This window comes from Camellia sinensis, chromosome 1, assembly GCF_055761805.1.
Source record: "Camellia sinensis isolate YWXY chromosome 1, ASM5576180v1, whole genome shotgun sequence".
In the NCBI taxonomy this organism is placed as follows: domain Eukaryota; kingdom Viridiplantae; phylum Streptophyta; class Magnoliopsida; order Ericales; family Theaceae; genus Camellia; species Camellia sinensis.
This window is the reverse complement of record NC_138961.1, coordinates 33,405,861-33,421,669: the sequence shown is the minus strand read 5'-3', so window position 1 is coordinate 33,421,669 and position 15,809 is coordinate 33,405,861. Positions and strand designations below refer to the sequence as shown.

Here is a 15,809-nt window from a genome sequence, read left to right as displayed (position 1 = left end):
TAGTTAAGATAGGATACATAATCCAACAGATTCGTAGTCCTAGGACTATTAGTCATGGGAATGCTAATCCAATCCGCCCAAACAAACATGGCCTTAGTGTATTTGAATGTAGACATTGCCTTAAAAATTGTGGTGGTACCAAATGTTAAAAACTGCTAAAAATCAAAACAAACATAATGTTAGTGTCCGGTATGATGGAACATTAGTGTAATGATTTGTGGTGGAATAGAGCCAAAATAACTTGGTGATGGTGATAGCTGGATATTTATGTGGAGTTCATGGGTTTCAATTATTGAAGCTCTCTTGTTTTCTTCTTGAATTTTTAATAGGTGCTTATATAAAGTTTAGTGTCTTTTGTTATGAGATGGTATGCTGTTAAAAGTTGCTACCTGCAATTGAACCATGTTCATATCCCTATCATATTATATTAGTCGCGAAATTTTGTAGTAAAAAATAAAAAGGTAAAAAAGAAGAAGGAAATTGTGAAGTAGAATTCTTGTTGTGACCTGATTTGTCACAATATATTTATGATATAAAAAACATATCTAAATTGTGATGTAGAACTCTTGTTGCAACCTGAGTTGCCTTTGTATATTTGTGGCATGAACCTATCAATGCGTAGGTACTTATACTTTGTAATATTACAATCAACTTGTAATGATGCATAGCTGTGAGACATGGGGGGATGTACTATTTGTTGGATGTGAGGATGAGCTTCCACTTTGAGGTTTAAGAGCAAGGAGATTGCCTAGTTTGGGAGTTTATGTGGTCAGGGTAAGAATCTGTAACAATGTTTTGTAAAGTATGAAAAGAAAAGAAAACTTTGAAGGCAGAAAAATGAATAGAACTTACAAGTCCCTTCAGTGTTGAACCCCAAGGTATAGAAAAGAACTTCAATTTTTGTATTTGGGGAGCTGCAAGCATCAGCCTCTCTTCTTGGGCAAACCAATGGCACCAATTGCCCTGTTGTTTTTATGTTTGAAAATAGAAAATTTGAAAAAAAATAATTAACTGCTTCACTTATGAACCATGGTTATTAGGGGTGCTCGCGGATCGGGTTGAGTCGGGTGGCTTCTCATCTACCATCTGTTCGAACTTTAGCGGATTGGAAAAAAATAAATCTGCGTCTATTTACTTGGTTAGCAGATGCAGAGTGAGCAGGCCGTGCGGGCGGATGTAGATTGAGCAGGCCGTGCAGGTGGATGCGGATTGGTTTGGCGGTTTGGGCTTTACTGTTTTGGGTGTGTTTTCGAACTATTTTTCAATAATTATTTACTATTTTTCACACAAAATTTTTAATTCTTCATTTTTTATAAATAGCAAATATAATTACTAAATAAAAATTCTTTTTTAACACACAAAGTATAAAAGCATAACTTTATTTTCTTAGAAGTATTGGCGGATCGAATTAGGTCAGGTGGCCTCTCATTTGCCATCTATCCGAACTTAGATTGGGAAAAATGCATCCGCATTTGTCCGCTGGGACTATTGAAACCGTCCATTCTGTGGCGGATTGATTTAGGTCATTTTGTTTTGGTGGATCAAGTGGATGCTTGCCCCACCTCTACTGGTTACTACCAAACAAAGATTGGGCCTCGTCTAGGTACCTTTTATTCAAAATGTCTAAAACTTTTATAATGTAAGATTCTTTGATAGATTATCTTTGCTTGTGAAGTATGAAGGTACAAAAAATGAAAAATTCAATATTGACAGCATTATAGGAGAAAGATCAACTCTCATCAGTTTTGCGTGTAATCGTGTTTTTTTTTTACTCGTCTTTGTCTCCGACTCTTTAGAGTATCTCCAATCCAATCCTCTCACTAAGAGGATGAAAATAATTTTTTTTATTCAAAAAGTAAATATAGAGAATGTTACTATTCATTCAAACTCCAACCACAAACCTTCATCTTCCCTTCATCAAAAAGTAATTTTTGTTCATTAACAAATATTTAATTTTAAAATTTTTGTAAAATATATTTAATATTATACTCATTTTAAAGGTATGATTTCATACTTTTTAATGATGCGAATTTTATAAAATTAAATTTACATATTAAAAGTTATTTGTAATATGATAAAAAATATAGAATGTATAGTGTTTTGGAGGGCATCTTCTATTTTTCATCCTCCCTCCAAATATGGAGGATCAACTCATCCTCCTCCCAAATAGAGATGGATTTTGAGGATGGGTTGGAGGAGCAAATCTTTTATATTTGAAGTTATGGAGGATGCATTGGAGATGCTCTTAGAATTCATATTAACAAATGGTTAGTCATAATTTGCCAGACTACTTAACACCTAGATCTTTCCCAGCCCCTTGATGAAACATTTTTTGGTAGTATTGATGCAATTCCCAATTTTCATTTTCAACTCTTTCAGATTGTGCTTTGTTACTAGCGAAGCTTTATGCTTAATTGATATTACCTAGGAAGCACAGATACGGTTACGATATGATACGGAGACGGCGATACGGCAAAATTTGAAAAACTAAGATACTGGCATGACGGAGATACGTTTGTAAAAAATATTATTTTTATAATTTTTAGTAATGTAGTATGTATAAAAATAAAACCTAAAGCAAAAGACCCATAACAACCATAATGCAATTCAAATTAAGGGAGAAAAAAATTTACCCTTTCAATGATTAAAAAAAAAAAAAAAAAAAAAAAAAAAAACCTCACAAGGCTCTTTGATGTTCTCTTTTGAGGAAATAAAAAGTGGGTACTAATAGCTTAGCTTAGCTAAGCTAAAAAAAAAAAGAAATTCAAAGGGATCAGTATAGTGAGAGGGAGAGAGAGAGAGAGAGTGAGATCGAGCGGGAGAGAGGGATTGAGATTGAGTGACATTGACAGAAAAGTGAAAGAGTGAGAGCGAGCGAGCAAGAGAGAGAGCGAGAGAGAGAGAGAGAGAGAGAGAGAGAGTGAGAGTGAGAGCGAGAGCGAGAGAGGACGAACCTTGATCGACGACGACGACGACGACTCAGAGTTGTTGCTGTTCGTGAATCGTGATAGAGAGTGAGAGCTAGGGTTTGTTGCTGCTGTTTGCGAATCGCGATAGAGAGTTAGAGTTGCTGCTGTTCGAGTTGTTGCTAAGAGCTAGGGTTTGCTTGTTTGTTTTTTTTTTTTTGTTTTATTTAGATTGCTTTTGTTAATTTACACAGTGACCCCATTACAAGTTTTTAAAATTATTTTTTTGCCCCTCCGTATCCCGAAAGTATTCCAAGCGTATCCTTGAAGTATCCTCACGTATCCGAAATTCAAAAGATTTTAAAAAAAAATTTGGGATACTAGTATACATATCTCGCCGTATCGGATGTGTATCCGTATCCGATACGTGTACGGGGACCATTTCAGAGTATCCATGCTTCATACGATATTACTAATGGGGTTGACTAGTGTTGCAGGATCATTAGTGGACATGATTTTTCAAATGGGTTCATCAAAAGCAGCTACTCGTTGGGTTTGGTGAGATATAGACTTCTAGAGTGAGTATGAGGTAGCTTTGTGATCTTTGATTCTTGTTGCTGCCAAGCTGACAGTTGTTCATAATAAGCTTCCTTTGTATCTTTGAGGACAAAAAAAAGTAGTGTGAATGATGACTTGGGTGCCGAGTGTTCATTGGCTTAAAATAGCCAGATGACTCCTATACCTATATTTAATGGATTAAGTGCTTCAATAGAAACAATGAATTTGTTCTAGTGCTTTCTCCACCATGACTTTATGGGTTTTCTGGTAAGCTCCTGCTGAACCACTTGCTTGTCTTGTTCCAGTATAGTCTTGTTCCAGTATAAAAGCCCATGGTGTTGTAGGTGTTCATACATTGTAGTGCAAGAATCTGAGCTACACACATCACATTGAGGAAATGGAAGCTCCAATGAAGTACATTTGTGTTCTCGGGTTTCTTTTGCTTCTGGGCATTGCTGAGTTTGAGCAAGTCGACGGGGCTGGCGAATGTGGAAAATCTTCTCCGGATGCAGAAGCTTTGAAATTGGCTCCTTGTGCATCAGCAGCAATGGATGACAAAGCTACACCTTCTGATACTTGCTGCCTTCAGGTCAAGAAAATGGGCCAGAATCCCCCTTGCCTCTGCGCCGTTATGCTTTCAGACACTGCTAAAAGTTCTGGTGTCAAGCCGGAAATTGCTGTGACCATTCCCAAACGTTGTAACCTCGCTGACCGTCCTGTTGGTTATAACTGTGGAGGTTTGATACCACATTACTTTTGTTGATTAGTTCATTTAGTTCTGTGTTGTGATCAATAATTTCTTTTCTGATCTTTGCTGTTATTTTTTTAGTCCTAAAAGTCTGAATTGTGTCTTGCAGCTTATACCTTACCTTGAAGACTGAAGACCACAAAGTCATCTTCTCATGGATATGACATACAAAGTACCAGTGTATTGTTAGTCTTGCTAGAGTTGTGTTATCCTAGCAAGTGTATCTAGCTTAATAAAGTCACTGTCGTGTCCAAACTTGTGATTAAAGTTGTGTTATCCTAGCAAGTGCATCTAGCTTAAATAAAGTCACTGTCATGTGTCGAAACTTGTGATTAAAGTTGTGTTATCCTAGCAAGTATATCTACCTTAATAAAGTTACTGTCGTGTCGAACCTTGTGATTAAAGTTGTGTTATCCTAGCAAGTATATCTACCTTAATAAAGTCACTGTCATGTGCAGACTCGTGATTAATAAACAAATTACTGTGGTAATCAGATTGTTTGCAGTTGCATCGATGATGGATTGTGTATGGTTTGCATTCAGATTGTGTTGATTGTTAGCACTCAATACTGTGGAAACAAAGTCCAACCTGCTAACTTGAAATTGAAATAATATGGACATCTAAAGAACCTAAGGCAAAAAATATTGATACCTTGATCACAAGATTGATGATCTCATTGAGGGCACAGTATACTTGAAGGTTTCTCTCAGTACCTGCATGATCAACAGTTTGTTTTTTTTTATGAACGGTGCATGATGAACGGTTCTAATTGTCATTGTGAGTTCAGAATATGTTTACAAAATGAAATATATAGGAATATGGAAGATAATGGTATGGAAAGGAATCATTTCCATCTCTACCACACAACTGTTTGCATAAAAAAAAATTAAGGCTAATTACATGTACATTTCCTGAGGTATCTGATAATTACACAAACCTCCCTCATAATTTTTGAAATTGCATTGCCCCTGCTGTAATTAATCATTTTACCCATTAGATATACCATAAAGTTTTCCACATTCCTTGCACATTTCAAACTAAATACAAAATGCATATTTCAAGCTACTTACAAATCGATTTTATATATTCAGTTAAAGGGCACTTCCTAAAATAAAAAATGAGAAAAAATCACAACTTAGATTAATCATTCATCAAAATTCAAGAAAGCTCATTTGTAGATTATGCTCATTTCAAAATTAAAGTTTATTAGCGATGGCAAAATTATGCCGCCGTAAACATTCAATTAATTTATAAAACGAGGTTATTTTACACACCCTTTCGTGACTGTAACATTATGCCATCGCAAATAGTTAAATTTTTATGACGGAATTTTAGTTTTTATTTTTTTGCAATAAACAAGGATTATTTGCCACCATAACCTTACCCTCACAAATACTTCCATAGGTTTTGATTAAGACAACCTTCCGTCGCAAATAATTAAAATTTTTTTTTTTGATCTGATTACTCTCGAAATTATGTATTTACTTAACACATTGAGAGAGAGAAAGAGAAAGTAAAATATCTACATTTCACCTCAACCGAGCTATGCATTCAATCCAAATCTTAAAAACTATTGCAGTTCTGTTACAAACAACTAATAGCTATTACATCTAATAAGCATACTAAAATAACATCGAAAGAAAGAGTCCACACTGTGCTTCTAATCTTCAAACTAATTAAGCAAAATGAGAAAACCGAATTGTCAAAAAGAATGCATCGGTATTCTAGAGCAAGAGGTTTTTGATATTTGATTCTTGCACGGCCAACCCTGGGCTAAAGCCACTAAGAACTGTGTTTAGGGCTCTCAAATTTTGACCCAAAATAAGGCTCCAAATATATTAGTTTTATATTATATTCAAAGTTCAAAGCCCAATTTATTTATTTATTTTTTATTTTTTTATTGTTTGGGACCCTGTCTAAAAGGCTGCTCAAAAAAATCTGTTGGGCCAAATTAAAAAAATATATATATAATCATTGTTAGGTCTAGTTAAAAATTTATATAATTAGTCCAAACAAATATGTATGATATAATGAGTACAAATAGAATCTAATGTCAAGATTTTAATAGAATAAATAACTTTATCTTAATTTTTTTGCCATCTCTCTTTATCATATTATAATTGAATAATTTTACTCTAATTTCTTTTCCTTAATTTTGTTTGCCCTAATTTTTTTGCCCTCTCTCTTTCTAATAATTTAATTGAATAATTTTGCTTTAGTTTTTTCTCCCATTTTTTTACTAATAATTTGGGTTTTGTTATCAAATAATTAGTGGATTGTGATTTGTGTGAATTATGATTGTGCTATTAGATATCATATTACAATATTTAATCATTTTGTTATCAGATATCAATGAATTATATTGTTTGTGTTGATTATTGCTAAACTATAATATAACAAGACACTATTTTATCTTTTTTAAGTCTTTGTAATGATTTTTTTTCGTATATTAATATATGAAAATAAATTTTAATAGTTATATGTGTAAGGAAACTTTTTGTAGCTACTAAATAATAAAAAAATTATTGGTAACTTATTATTTTATCCGTAATTTTTTTATAAAAAAATATACGTAGGAAGGCCCACTTTCAAAGCCCGCCTAAGGCTCCATAAATCTCAGAGTGGATTCTTGTTGCTGCCAAGCCGAAAGTTGTTCATAAAACCCCCCTTGCATCTTCAAAAATGAAAATAGAATGATGTGTTTAATGACTTTAGCAGGTGTTGACTGTTCACTGGGCTAAAATGGCCAGATAAACCCCAATAAGTGCTACAATAGAAACAATAAATTTGCTCTAGTGCTTCCTCCACCATGACTTTGTGGGTGAGCCACTTGCTAGTCTTGTTTTCAGTATAAAGCAATGGAGTTCTAAGTGATCATACATTGTAGTGTAGAGATGGAAGCTCCAATGAAGTACATTTGTGTTCTTGGATTTCTTTTGTTTCTGGGCATTACTAATTTCGATGGAGTCGGTGGTGCTGGGGAGTGTGGAAAATCTTCCCCGGATGCAGAAGCTTTGAAATTGGCTCCATGTGGACCAGCAGCAATGGATGCGAATGCTACGCCTTCCAGTACTTGCTGCCTTATGGTGAAGAAATTGGACCAGAACCCTCCCTGCCTCTGCGCTGTTATGCTTTCTAACACTGCTAAAATTTCCGGTGTCAAGCCTGAAGTCGCCATGACCATTTCCAAGCGTTGTAACATTGCTGATCGTCCTATTGGTTATAAGTGTGGAGGTTCGATATTTACTACTTTTGTTTATCAATTCATTTACTTCTGATCAATCTTTTCTTTTCCAACCTTTGCAATGTTCTTTTTTGTTTTTTGTTTTTGAAAATTGGCACTCTAATTCTGAATTGGGTGTTGCAGCTTATACCTTACCTTGAAGACTGAAGACTAGAAGTCATCTCTTCTTGTGGATATGGCATACAGAGTAACCAGTGTGTTGTTAGTCTTGCTAGAGTTGTGTTATCCTAGCAAGTGTATCGTGCTAATAAAGTTACTGTCATATCCAAACTTTTGTGATTAAAAATAAAATTGTCGTTGTAATAAGAGATGCTTCTTGTTGCGTCGATGATGGATTCAGTATATGTGTATGGCTTGGATTCAGTTTGTTTGTGTGGAAACCTAGTCCAGCCTGCCAACTCAAAATTGAAATCATATTGACATCTAAAGAACCTAAATCAAACTGAGGAAGAACATGAAATTGATGAATAGGTTTTGGACATATACCATCAAAGGAGCTATGCATACAACACAAGCCAAAGCTAAAAACAACTACAGCAGTTCCATTACAAATAACTTAAGTTAGCTACAACTAGTACTGAAAAATTATACTAAACTTCTCAGATTGTTGGCTCATATAGAAGACTTGGCCTGTATTGTCCAGTAGAGTCCCAGACAATTTTTTTTTTTCAAAAAAAAGAAAAGAAAAACAGTGAGAACAAACCCCAACAGTTTGCGAGTCGTTGCAGTTATAGGCTTTATAGAGAGTGAAGACAGTTGCAGTGCTCATACATAGTGAAGATAGTTGTAGAGTTTATCACCAACCCTCTGCAAGTTAACTGAATTTAGGAACCATAAAAAACATTGAAGAGCCCACACTGTGCTTCAAATTATCAAATTGATTGAGCCATTAGACAAAAAATAATGATCAACTTTTGTCCTAAAAAAAAAAAAATAAATAAATAAATTGCCAAAAAGAACGCATCAATTCTAGAGCAACGGTGTTTTTTTTAGCAAAATATAAATACAAATTCTCCATATAAATCGTTGACTCTAAATTACCTTTCTCTGTGGATTGGGACTTGGCATGACACGAAGGCAAAACTTAGTAATAGAGTGACCCTGCAGGAAAAGAACATATATTTGAAAACATCAGCAAATATTGCGCCAAAAAAAATAAAAATAAAACCACCCCAAGAATAGAATACGAGTTATTTACCAAATTCACGTTTTTTAAAATATATATATATATATATCTAATTTCCCAAATTCAAGTAATTTTGAACTTATTTCCCAAACTGATTTGTTTAATGATGAATTCACAAAACATGTGGTTGGGAAGTACGTTTAAAATTACTATGAACTTGGATTTGGTAAAAAAAAAAACTTGAGAGAATACGCTTTACTACAAATCGTCAGCAATCATACCCTGCCACCAATTTCCTCTTGAAGCACCATTCAAGTTACTTCCATTTGGATCATCATCTCTCCCATCTTTCTTGAACTGATCAAGTAGTGAAAATGTTTGAAAAATCAGTGATGTTATGTAGTGTAGTCATTTAATCTCTATTATAAGTGTCGAATATGTATTTGCTTTTAGTGAATGTAAAAAGGGCTATATCTATACTCACAATATGCTGAGAAACAGTGGTGTGGGTAGTTGGTGGGTAAACTTCTTGGCCACCATAGTATATTGATGAGCTGAAATAACATGGCTCTACTGAAGCTTCACCTTTGCCTCTCTGACTCATGTTATCTGAAATATAGACCAGATATACACTTTAAAAAAAAAATAATTTGGTGAGAAAAATAGAAGGTGTTTATTGGTGTTTGATGAGTTTTTCTCAAACCTGGAGTTCCATGTTTGGCAATGCCATATTGACTTGCAAAATCCTGCATTTTCATTGACCCCATAAATCCAGTGTGAGAAGAATCCTTCCCTAAACCCTAAAATCAGAACAAAATATTAACACTTTAGAACTTGCTACCTAATTTCATAAAATGATACACTTGTCAATTTCCGTTAGTGTCATTAACGCCAGATAAACGGAATAATGAAAAAGAACTAAAATCAGATTTTGTTGAAAGTGCTAATTTATTTATGAAAAAATTAGTGAAGCATCCCTCTTTAACTTTGGGTAATAGGAGAGGTCTAATATATATATATTTTTTTCGTTAAGATCCTTCAATAATATTATTAGAGAAATTTCTCTGTGAAAAGTTGAAAAATTTTCTATGAAATACTAAAAATTTCTCTTGTGAAAATATTGGACCTCAACTACTGTGAAAATTGTATATGTCATTTATCTTATAAAATCTTAATATCAGGACCTTAAACTAAAGGGAGATTTATTAGAAAATCATTTTTTAACTACTTGTATCCCAATTAATTCATAATACATTCTTATATTTCAATAAGTCCTATTATATGGATATTTGGTCCACAAAATCCTAATCCTTATATTTAAAGTATTTTTTGAACATTTTACAATTTAGTGATGTGAACATTCATATAATATTCACATTATGTAACATTTACACTGTTAATGCGCATACTATAATTAGGGGTATTTTGATAATTATATTACTCATAAATTATTAAAATATAAGAAAATAATTTGAATTAAGTAGAATATAAGCAGGTGAATAGAAATTTATGAATAAATAATTTAGGGCTAAACTAAAAACCCTGTTATTATAGTATAAAAAAATGTGAGCAACGTCTCCTAAGTTGGGCTTGTGATTGGATGAGTCCAATTCAGCTTTTTGGGCCCATACAGTATCTGTTAACATGATTTGAACCTTCATTTTTTTATCTTATGTACTTAGAAAATGTAGAAAAATAATAGGGGATTTGGTTAAAATCTTATCATAATAAAATTTTAAAATATCAAGGATAAGTATAAATTTTTTTTTCTTAAAAAGTCTAAATGTTATTATTATCAAAATATTAAACTTTAAAATAATATAACTTTTGATGTATATGTTGGTTTTTAATAAAATTAATATTTTTAGAATTCTCTCATCGAGATATATCAAATAAGATCCATGTTGACTATGAAATTATAATTTTTTTTTTATTACCATTGAAATTGATGTAAACAGTAACAGTAACATGTTACTCTATTTGACAATTATTCTATTTACTTTGTCTTACTCTGGTTCACAGTAACAAGTTACTCTGACAATATTGTCTAAGAAAAAAAAAAAGAAGAAGATATTTTATGTTCTTATTCAATTATGTGTTTTCTCTTTAGGGGGTTTATGAACAAAAATAAATTGGGTTGTCCTTTTTTACCAAATAATGGTTCAATGGAGAGATTTTGACTGCCTGGATTGGGGTGTTTAAAAAAATCTAAAGAGTCAAAAAGTTACAAAAAAAAATCAAAAAGTCATCACTATTTACAAATTAAAAATATAAAAAAATTATATACATAATATTTTAATACAAATCAATTTTACACCACTCTAGATACTGACCTGAAAGGAGAGTACAATAAAAGGAACAAAAAAAAAACTACATACATATATTCACTAAGTTTGATGGTAATGTTGGGCCGGTGGGGGCCCATCACGGGTCCTGTTTTGATAATCTGAACCGTAAAATATGTAGAAGTCGTTCAGTACTAAATACTTATAAAAAATCACGTTGATCGGATATCGTTAACTACATGATCAAATCAGTTTTGTATAAAAAATGGATGGTGTTATAGTTAACAGTTGACAAAAAAACTAACACGATCAGATAGCTATCAATATCCAATTGACGTGATTTTGTACAAACATATAGTATTTGACGAGTTCTACACATTGAACGGTTCCGATTAGCAAAACGGGACTCATAGTGGGCCCCCACAGGCCGAACAACACCGTCCAATTCAAGCCCGAAAAAGAGGCAATCATTTTCCATCTCCTAACCAGCCCACTACACTGCCCAAAGTGTATGTGCTACTTCATTACTTTCTCCTACACACTTATTTATATAATTTTTTAATACATATTTTTTCGTAAAAAGTCAAAAAGTTAACCCAAATATTCATCTTTTTTTCCTCAATTTTTTAGTCCAAAAAGATAAAAAGTGCACTTATTTAGGACACCCCACACAACCCCAAATTTTCCAAAAATTAATTAGATTAATGGGATAATTACAATGACATGATTTTATCATATTTATATTAAACAAATAGATGGAATTTTAAAAATAATAAAAATATAATAATAATAATATCATTTAAAAAAATGATGACATCCTATAGTTACAATTATAAGATTAATTTAATATTTTTATGAATGATCTACCGATAGAGATAAAAAGATGAACACATAGATTATCTTAACGGATACTATTGTGGGCCCAAAGTACTAGACCGGAGAGAAAATTGTCTAAAAGATGGATGAGGTTTTCTCTAGCGGATTAGAGCATCCATATCAGTCTCAGTCTCAATAAATTTTGAGTCAAATTATAACTAAAGATTTATTTTTGTTATTTTAGCTAGTCATCTTTTTAATACTCATTGTATCAAACTCTCTATTTTAACTCAATCTTATTAAAATATTAATTTCTTATTGTATTAGTTATTCTTTATTTTTTTTTATTAAATTGATGAGGTGTCATCCACATAATTCTTAAAAAATACAAAAATGCCAAAAAAAAAAAAAAATTGTTGTTGGTCGATTGACCGACCGGTCGACCAGTTAGACTAATTTTTGGCATTTTTTCTTCTTCTGCTACAGGCACTCATGGGACATCCAGTGGGATATCCAGGGAATATCCGGGTGGACGACTGGTTTAAAGATTTTGGCCCAATTTTGCTCTAAAAAAAATAATAATAAATCATGTAGTTAATGAATAGTGCCTCAACAAAGTTGTTGAGGTACTGTAGCAAATTTAACAAAAAAATTAATTTATAAAAAAATTGTCGAGCCTAATGGAGGAACAATTTTGTGATTTACTAGTTATATTTTATATTTTTGTTATTTTACAACCCACCTTAACTCTACTTGGTCGATCTCAATAATTTATTTTTAAGTAATTTTTGAGTAAATTATCTATAAAAATAAATCTAAATCCATTAAATAATAATAACTTTTAATGTTTGAATCATATCCCTTAAAAAAAAAGAAAAAAAAAAAAAGAGTAGAATTTGAAGATTATTTTTTCGAGTATATTTGAATTTAGAAACCTCATCCAAAAGAAAACACATAAATATTCAAAGCAATAAAATCCAAAATGTAAAGAGGAGTTGTAGAATGGGAGTTACCGTAGAGGGTGGACCAAAAACAGAGCCAAAAATGTCGGTGGAGGATGAAGAAGATGACGAGGGGTCTTTGGGACCAAAGAGATCCAAAGTAAATGACGAAGAAGATGAATATGAACCACCACCACTCACTTGCTTTGTGTTCTCCATCTTACTTACCAATTTCCTTTTTTCCTCAACCAATTCACCAACTATATTAACTACCTTTCTATTAATAGATGTATATCTCTCTGAACGACCCACCGACACAGACACAGACACAGACACAGACACAAAAGTGAAATGGATAAGATTTTGCACAGACGAGAAACAGAGAGAGAGGTAGACAGTAACAGAGAAGCAGAGCAGAGAGACAGAGAGGCGAAGAAGAACAGAGAGAGCACGTGAAGTTCTCAGTTTGTCAAGAAAATCAAACGGTCTCTGCTATTTATAGGCCTCGAGTCATCACTAACTTAAATTGATCATGTTCCAAGATTTGTTTGGTGCTTTGAAGTTATTTTCACTTTAGGACTATGCTAGAAAGCTCTAATTAGAGCTGCTCAAAACCAGCTCTAATGAGCTGTCACCCTTAAAAAAAAAAAATTTAAAAAAAATAGAGGGAGGTAAAAGACAAAATAGGAGGAGAAAAATGACAAATTAATGCAGTTCTAATTTTAGAGGTCTCACTCATTTCTGTTCACTTTAACAATCGAGATAATGTTAATTATTATTATTATTATTTTATTTTATTGTTAAATAGTTAGGGGGACTAGAAATGATTTATTTATGTTGTATTTGGAATGAGATTCAATTAAAAATAATAATTATGAAAAATAAGTTAATCAAACATTGTATTAGTGTCTTTGTCATTCTTCATTTGTTGAAAAGATTATATAAAGAGTGTCAATGTCACATGATATTCCAAGAATACTTGCTTTTTGAAATAAAAAAATAATTTGGTGAAAAAATAAAAGATTCAAAATCATTTTTTTTTGTGTGCGCAAAAATAATCTTTAGAAAAATTAAAAACATCTTTTTGATCTTTATTTTTCTTAATTCATTTTTCATATTTTTAAGAAAACAGATTCTGAAAAATAAAATAATGCTATAGATAATGTGATCCAAATTATGGTCTTTATCCTACAAAATTAAATATAAACCGCAGAGTATCTTTCAATATACTCAATGATTGTGCAATAAAAATCAATTGGTTAATTTTTTCTGATTGACAAAATCATGTAGATGAATTTTCCTTTTAAAAAAAATCTTATAAAAATTCAAAATGAAGATGTGAGATATTTGCAGGGCAATTTAAGAACGAAAAAGTTGTGCCAAAACTTCAATAAATTGTATAAGTTACATATAACAAAATAAATGAATCCGTGCAAGTATTTTTGAATGATGATCTGTACATATTTCAGTGCATGAATTATGTTTACATATCTTTCAATGATCAAGATCCTCTCCATTCACTGTCCACACACATGGGTTTGCCAAGTGGACAAGTTGCGAGCTTCAATCCCTCACTACCACCACCACAGGTCCAAAATAAATGAATTCGAGCAACGTATTTTTCAATGATGATCTGTATATATTTCTGTACATTAATTATGTCTTTTAATGATCAAGACCCTCTCCATTCACGCTTCACACACATGGGTTTGCCAAGTGGACAAGTTGCTAGCTTCAATCCCTCACTACCACCACCACAGGTCCACATGTGTTGTGTCCCCTTAAATTAATGGATATTGTTACATCATCTTCTTCAACCTATGTTTGACATATCTTTGCTTCACAAAAATTGATCTTTTAGAGAGAGAGAGAGGACATAGGTATGCGTAATTATTTAATAATTTCGGAATATAAACACGTAATAATTTATAATATTGTGGTTGAGGGAGAATGTAGGTAAGTAAAGTATTATGTCGAGTGATTGAGAAATATAAATAATATAATGAATGATGATTGATTAAAAAATACAAATATGAGAATATTTTATGATCTCCCTGACATAGATTAGCATATGGGTTGGGTAGGGTAGTGTCCCACAAGAAGATAGATGGATAAGGTCGTCGCTCTCACTCACCCACTTGAGCTTATTCGGATATGGCAGTCACCCTCGCCAAACAGTTGACTCTGTTATTCTCTCTCTCTCTCTCTCTCCTTCTATTACCAAAAATAAATAAATAAATAAATAAATAATCAGAGAAGAAGATACCATGCAATGAAGGAGATATCAAAACACATGTTTTGTCAGTATATTTTTCCTTTGAACAATCTCAAGAGGGAATAGTTTGAATACTTGACTATAGGCTAAAGCTGAGGTTAGATTGAAATTGAATGGCATGGAATGAGTTTGAGGATATGGGTAAAGAATTTGGAGATAGAGATTTGGTTTAGTTTTTGGAAACTATTTTTGAGTTTTTTGCCTTTTGTTTTTTGTTTTAGTTTTTTCTAATATTTTAATTAATTTATTTTACTTTTTAGATATATCAAAACAGTAAAATATTTCTGAAGAAATTTGAAAAAAAAATCATAAAAAATAAAAAAGTTAATTTTTATAATTTTTTTCACAAATATTTTATTTTTTTAAATAAGGTCCTGCTAATGTTAATAAGATGAAAAAAATATTAAAATATTTATAATCTCAGTAGAATTTTTATATATCTCAAGAAAATTTCATACATTTCAATACACTGCAATATATTTTTTACATATTTTTTTCAGCATTAATAGTAGTCCTTATGACTGTTTTTAGCATTTTCTTTTTAAAAAAATTTAAAATAGTTACAGAATTATAAAAAATTCGCAAAAAAACATATTTTTTGAATTTAAAAAACAAAACATTATGGTTTGCGCATTTTTAAACTATATGTAATGTTAAAATTTGAGTTTGACTTGTGAGGCAGTTTTATTTTCTTTTCCTCTCTTAGCCATAGTAAAAGGCAAAAAGGAGAAGGGAAAAAAATTATAATGCTGTGAAAATAGAGTAAAACTTCAATGTAACGATAATATCGATGAAGTGGTACCACCAAGAAACAATGAATCCTATAGGTAGAGGGTGAACCCCTACATCCTAGGTGCCACATATATATGGGAGAGTAAACAATAATGATAAAGAGTTCTAAATTTTAAAT

General features: G+C 32.0%; 3 protein-coding genes across 16 annotated transcripts; 2 read left to right on the top strand and 1 right to left on the bottom strand.

Annotated features, from left to right (window-relative positions):
* Positions 1-97: 97 nt before the first annotated feature.
* Positions 98-4,702, top strand: LOC114305558 (uncharacterized). Of its 2 annotated transcripts, XM_082875934.1 has the most exons (3): positions 1,764-3,731; positions 3,809-4,201; positions 4,322-4,702. In XM_082875934.1, the coding sequence occupies exons 2-3, from the start codon at positions 3,862-3,864 to the stop codon at positions 4,336-4,338; spliced, it is 357 nt and encodes a 118-aa protein (XP_082732060.1). In that variant the 5' UTR covers positions 1,764-3,731; positions 3,809-3,861; the 3' UTR covers positions 4,339-4,702. The 2 variants fall into 2 exon arrangements, with proteins under 2 accessions (XP_028106470.2, XP_082732060.1); XM_028250669.2 differs by having other exon boundaries at positions 98-4,201.
* A 2,041-nt stretch (positions 4,703-6,743) lies between these two features.
* LOC114305560 (uncharacterized) lies at positions 6,744-7,762 on the top strand. Its single transcript, XM_028250670.2, has 2 exons — positions 6,744-7,446; positions 7,580-7,762. The coding sequence occupies exons 1-2, from the start codon at positions 7,107-7,109 to the stop codon at positions 7,594-7,596; spliced, it is 357 nt and encodes a 118-aa protein (XP_028106471.1). The 5' UTR covers positions 6,744-7,106; the 3' UTR covers positions 7,597-7,762.
* A 154-nt stretch (positions 7,763-7,916) lies between these two features.
* LOC114305557 (uncharacterized) lies at positions 7,917-13,257 on the bottom strand. 13 transcript variants are annotated; one of them, XR_003644416.2, is made up of 6 exons: positions 12,697-13,254; positions 9,286-9,382; positions 9,067-9,191; positions 8,842-8,939; positions 8,498-8,557; positions 7,917-8,274 (listed from the first exon to the last, which is right to left on the bottom strand). XR_003644416.2 is itself a non-coding variant. In XM_028250663.2 (6 exons), exons 1-5 carry the CDS (start codon positions 12,841-12,843, stop codon positions 8,541-8,543), a joined length of 462 nt encoding a protein of 153 aa, XP_028106464.1. In that variant the 5' UTR covers positions 12,844-13,257; the 3' UTR covers positions 7,917-8,263; positions 8,498-8,540. The 13 variants fall into 13 exon arrangements, 8 of the variants coding, with proteins under 8 accessions (XP_028106464.1, XP_028106465.1, XP_028106466.1 ...); XR_003644417.2 differs by having other exon boundaries at positions 7,917-8,263; XR_014333836.1 differs by having other exon boundaries at positions 7,917-8,263; positions 9,286-9,328; positions 12,697-13,238.
* Between the last annotated feature and the right edge of the window lie 2,552 nt (positions 13,258-15,809).

Coding starts and splice junctions, on each gene's coding strand:
- LOC114305560 (XM_028250670.2), top strand. CDS start 7,107: ATGGAAGCTCCAATGAAGTACATTTGTGTTCTTGGATTTCTTTTGTTT.
- LOC114305557 (XM_028250663.2), bottom strand. CDS start 12,843: ATGGAGAACACAAAGCAAGTGAGTGGTGGTGGTTCATATTCATCTTCT. Junction 9,192..9,285: donor TGCCAAACATGGAACTCCAG/GTTTGAGAAAAA, acceptor TCTATATTTCAG/ATAACATGAGTCAGAGAGGC. Junction 8,940..9,066: donor CCACTGTTTCTCAGCATATT/GTGAGTATAGAT, acceptor CTACTTGATCAG/TTCAAGAAAGATGGGAGAGA.
- LOC114305558 (XM_028250669.2), top strand. CDS start 3,862: ATGGAAGCTCCAATGAAGTACATTTGTGTTCTCGGGTTTCTTTTGCTT.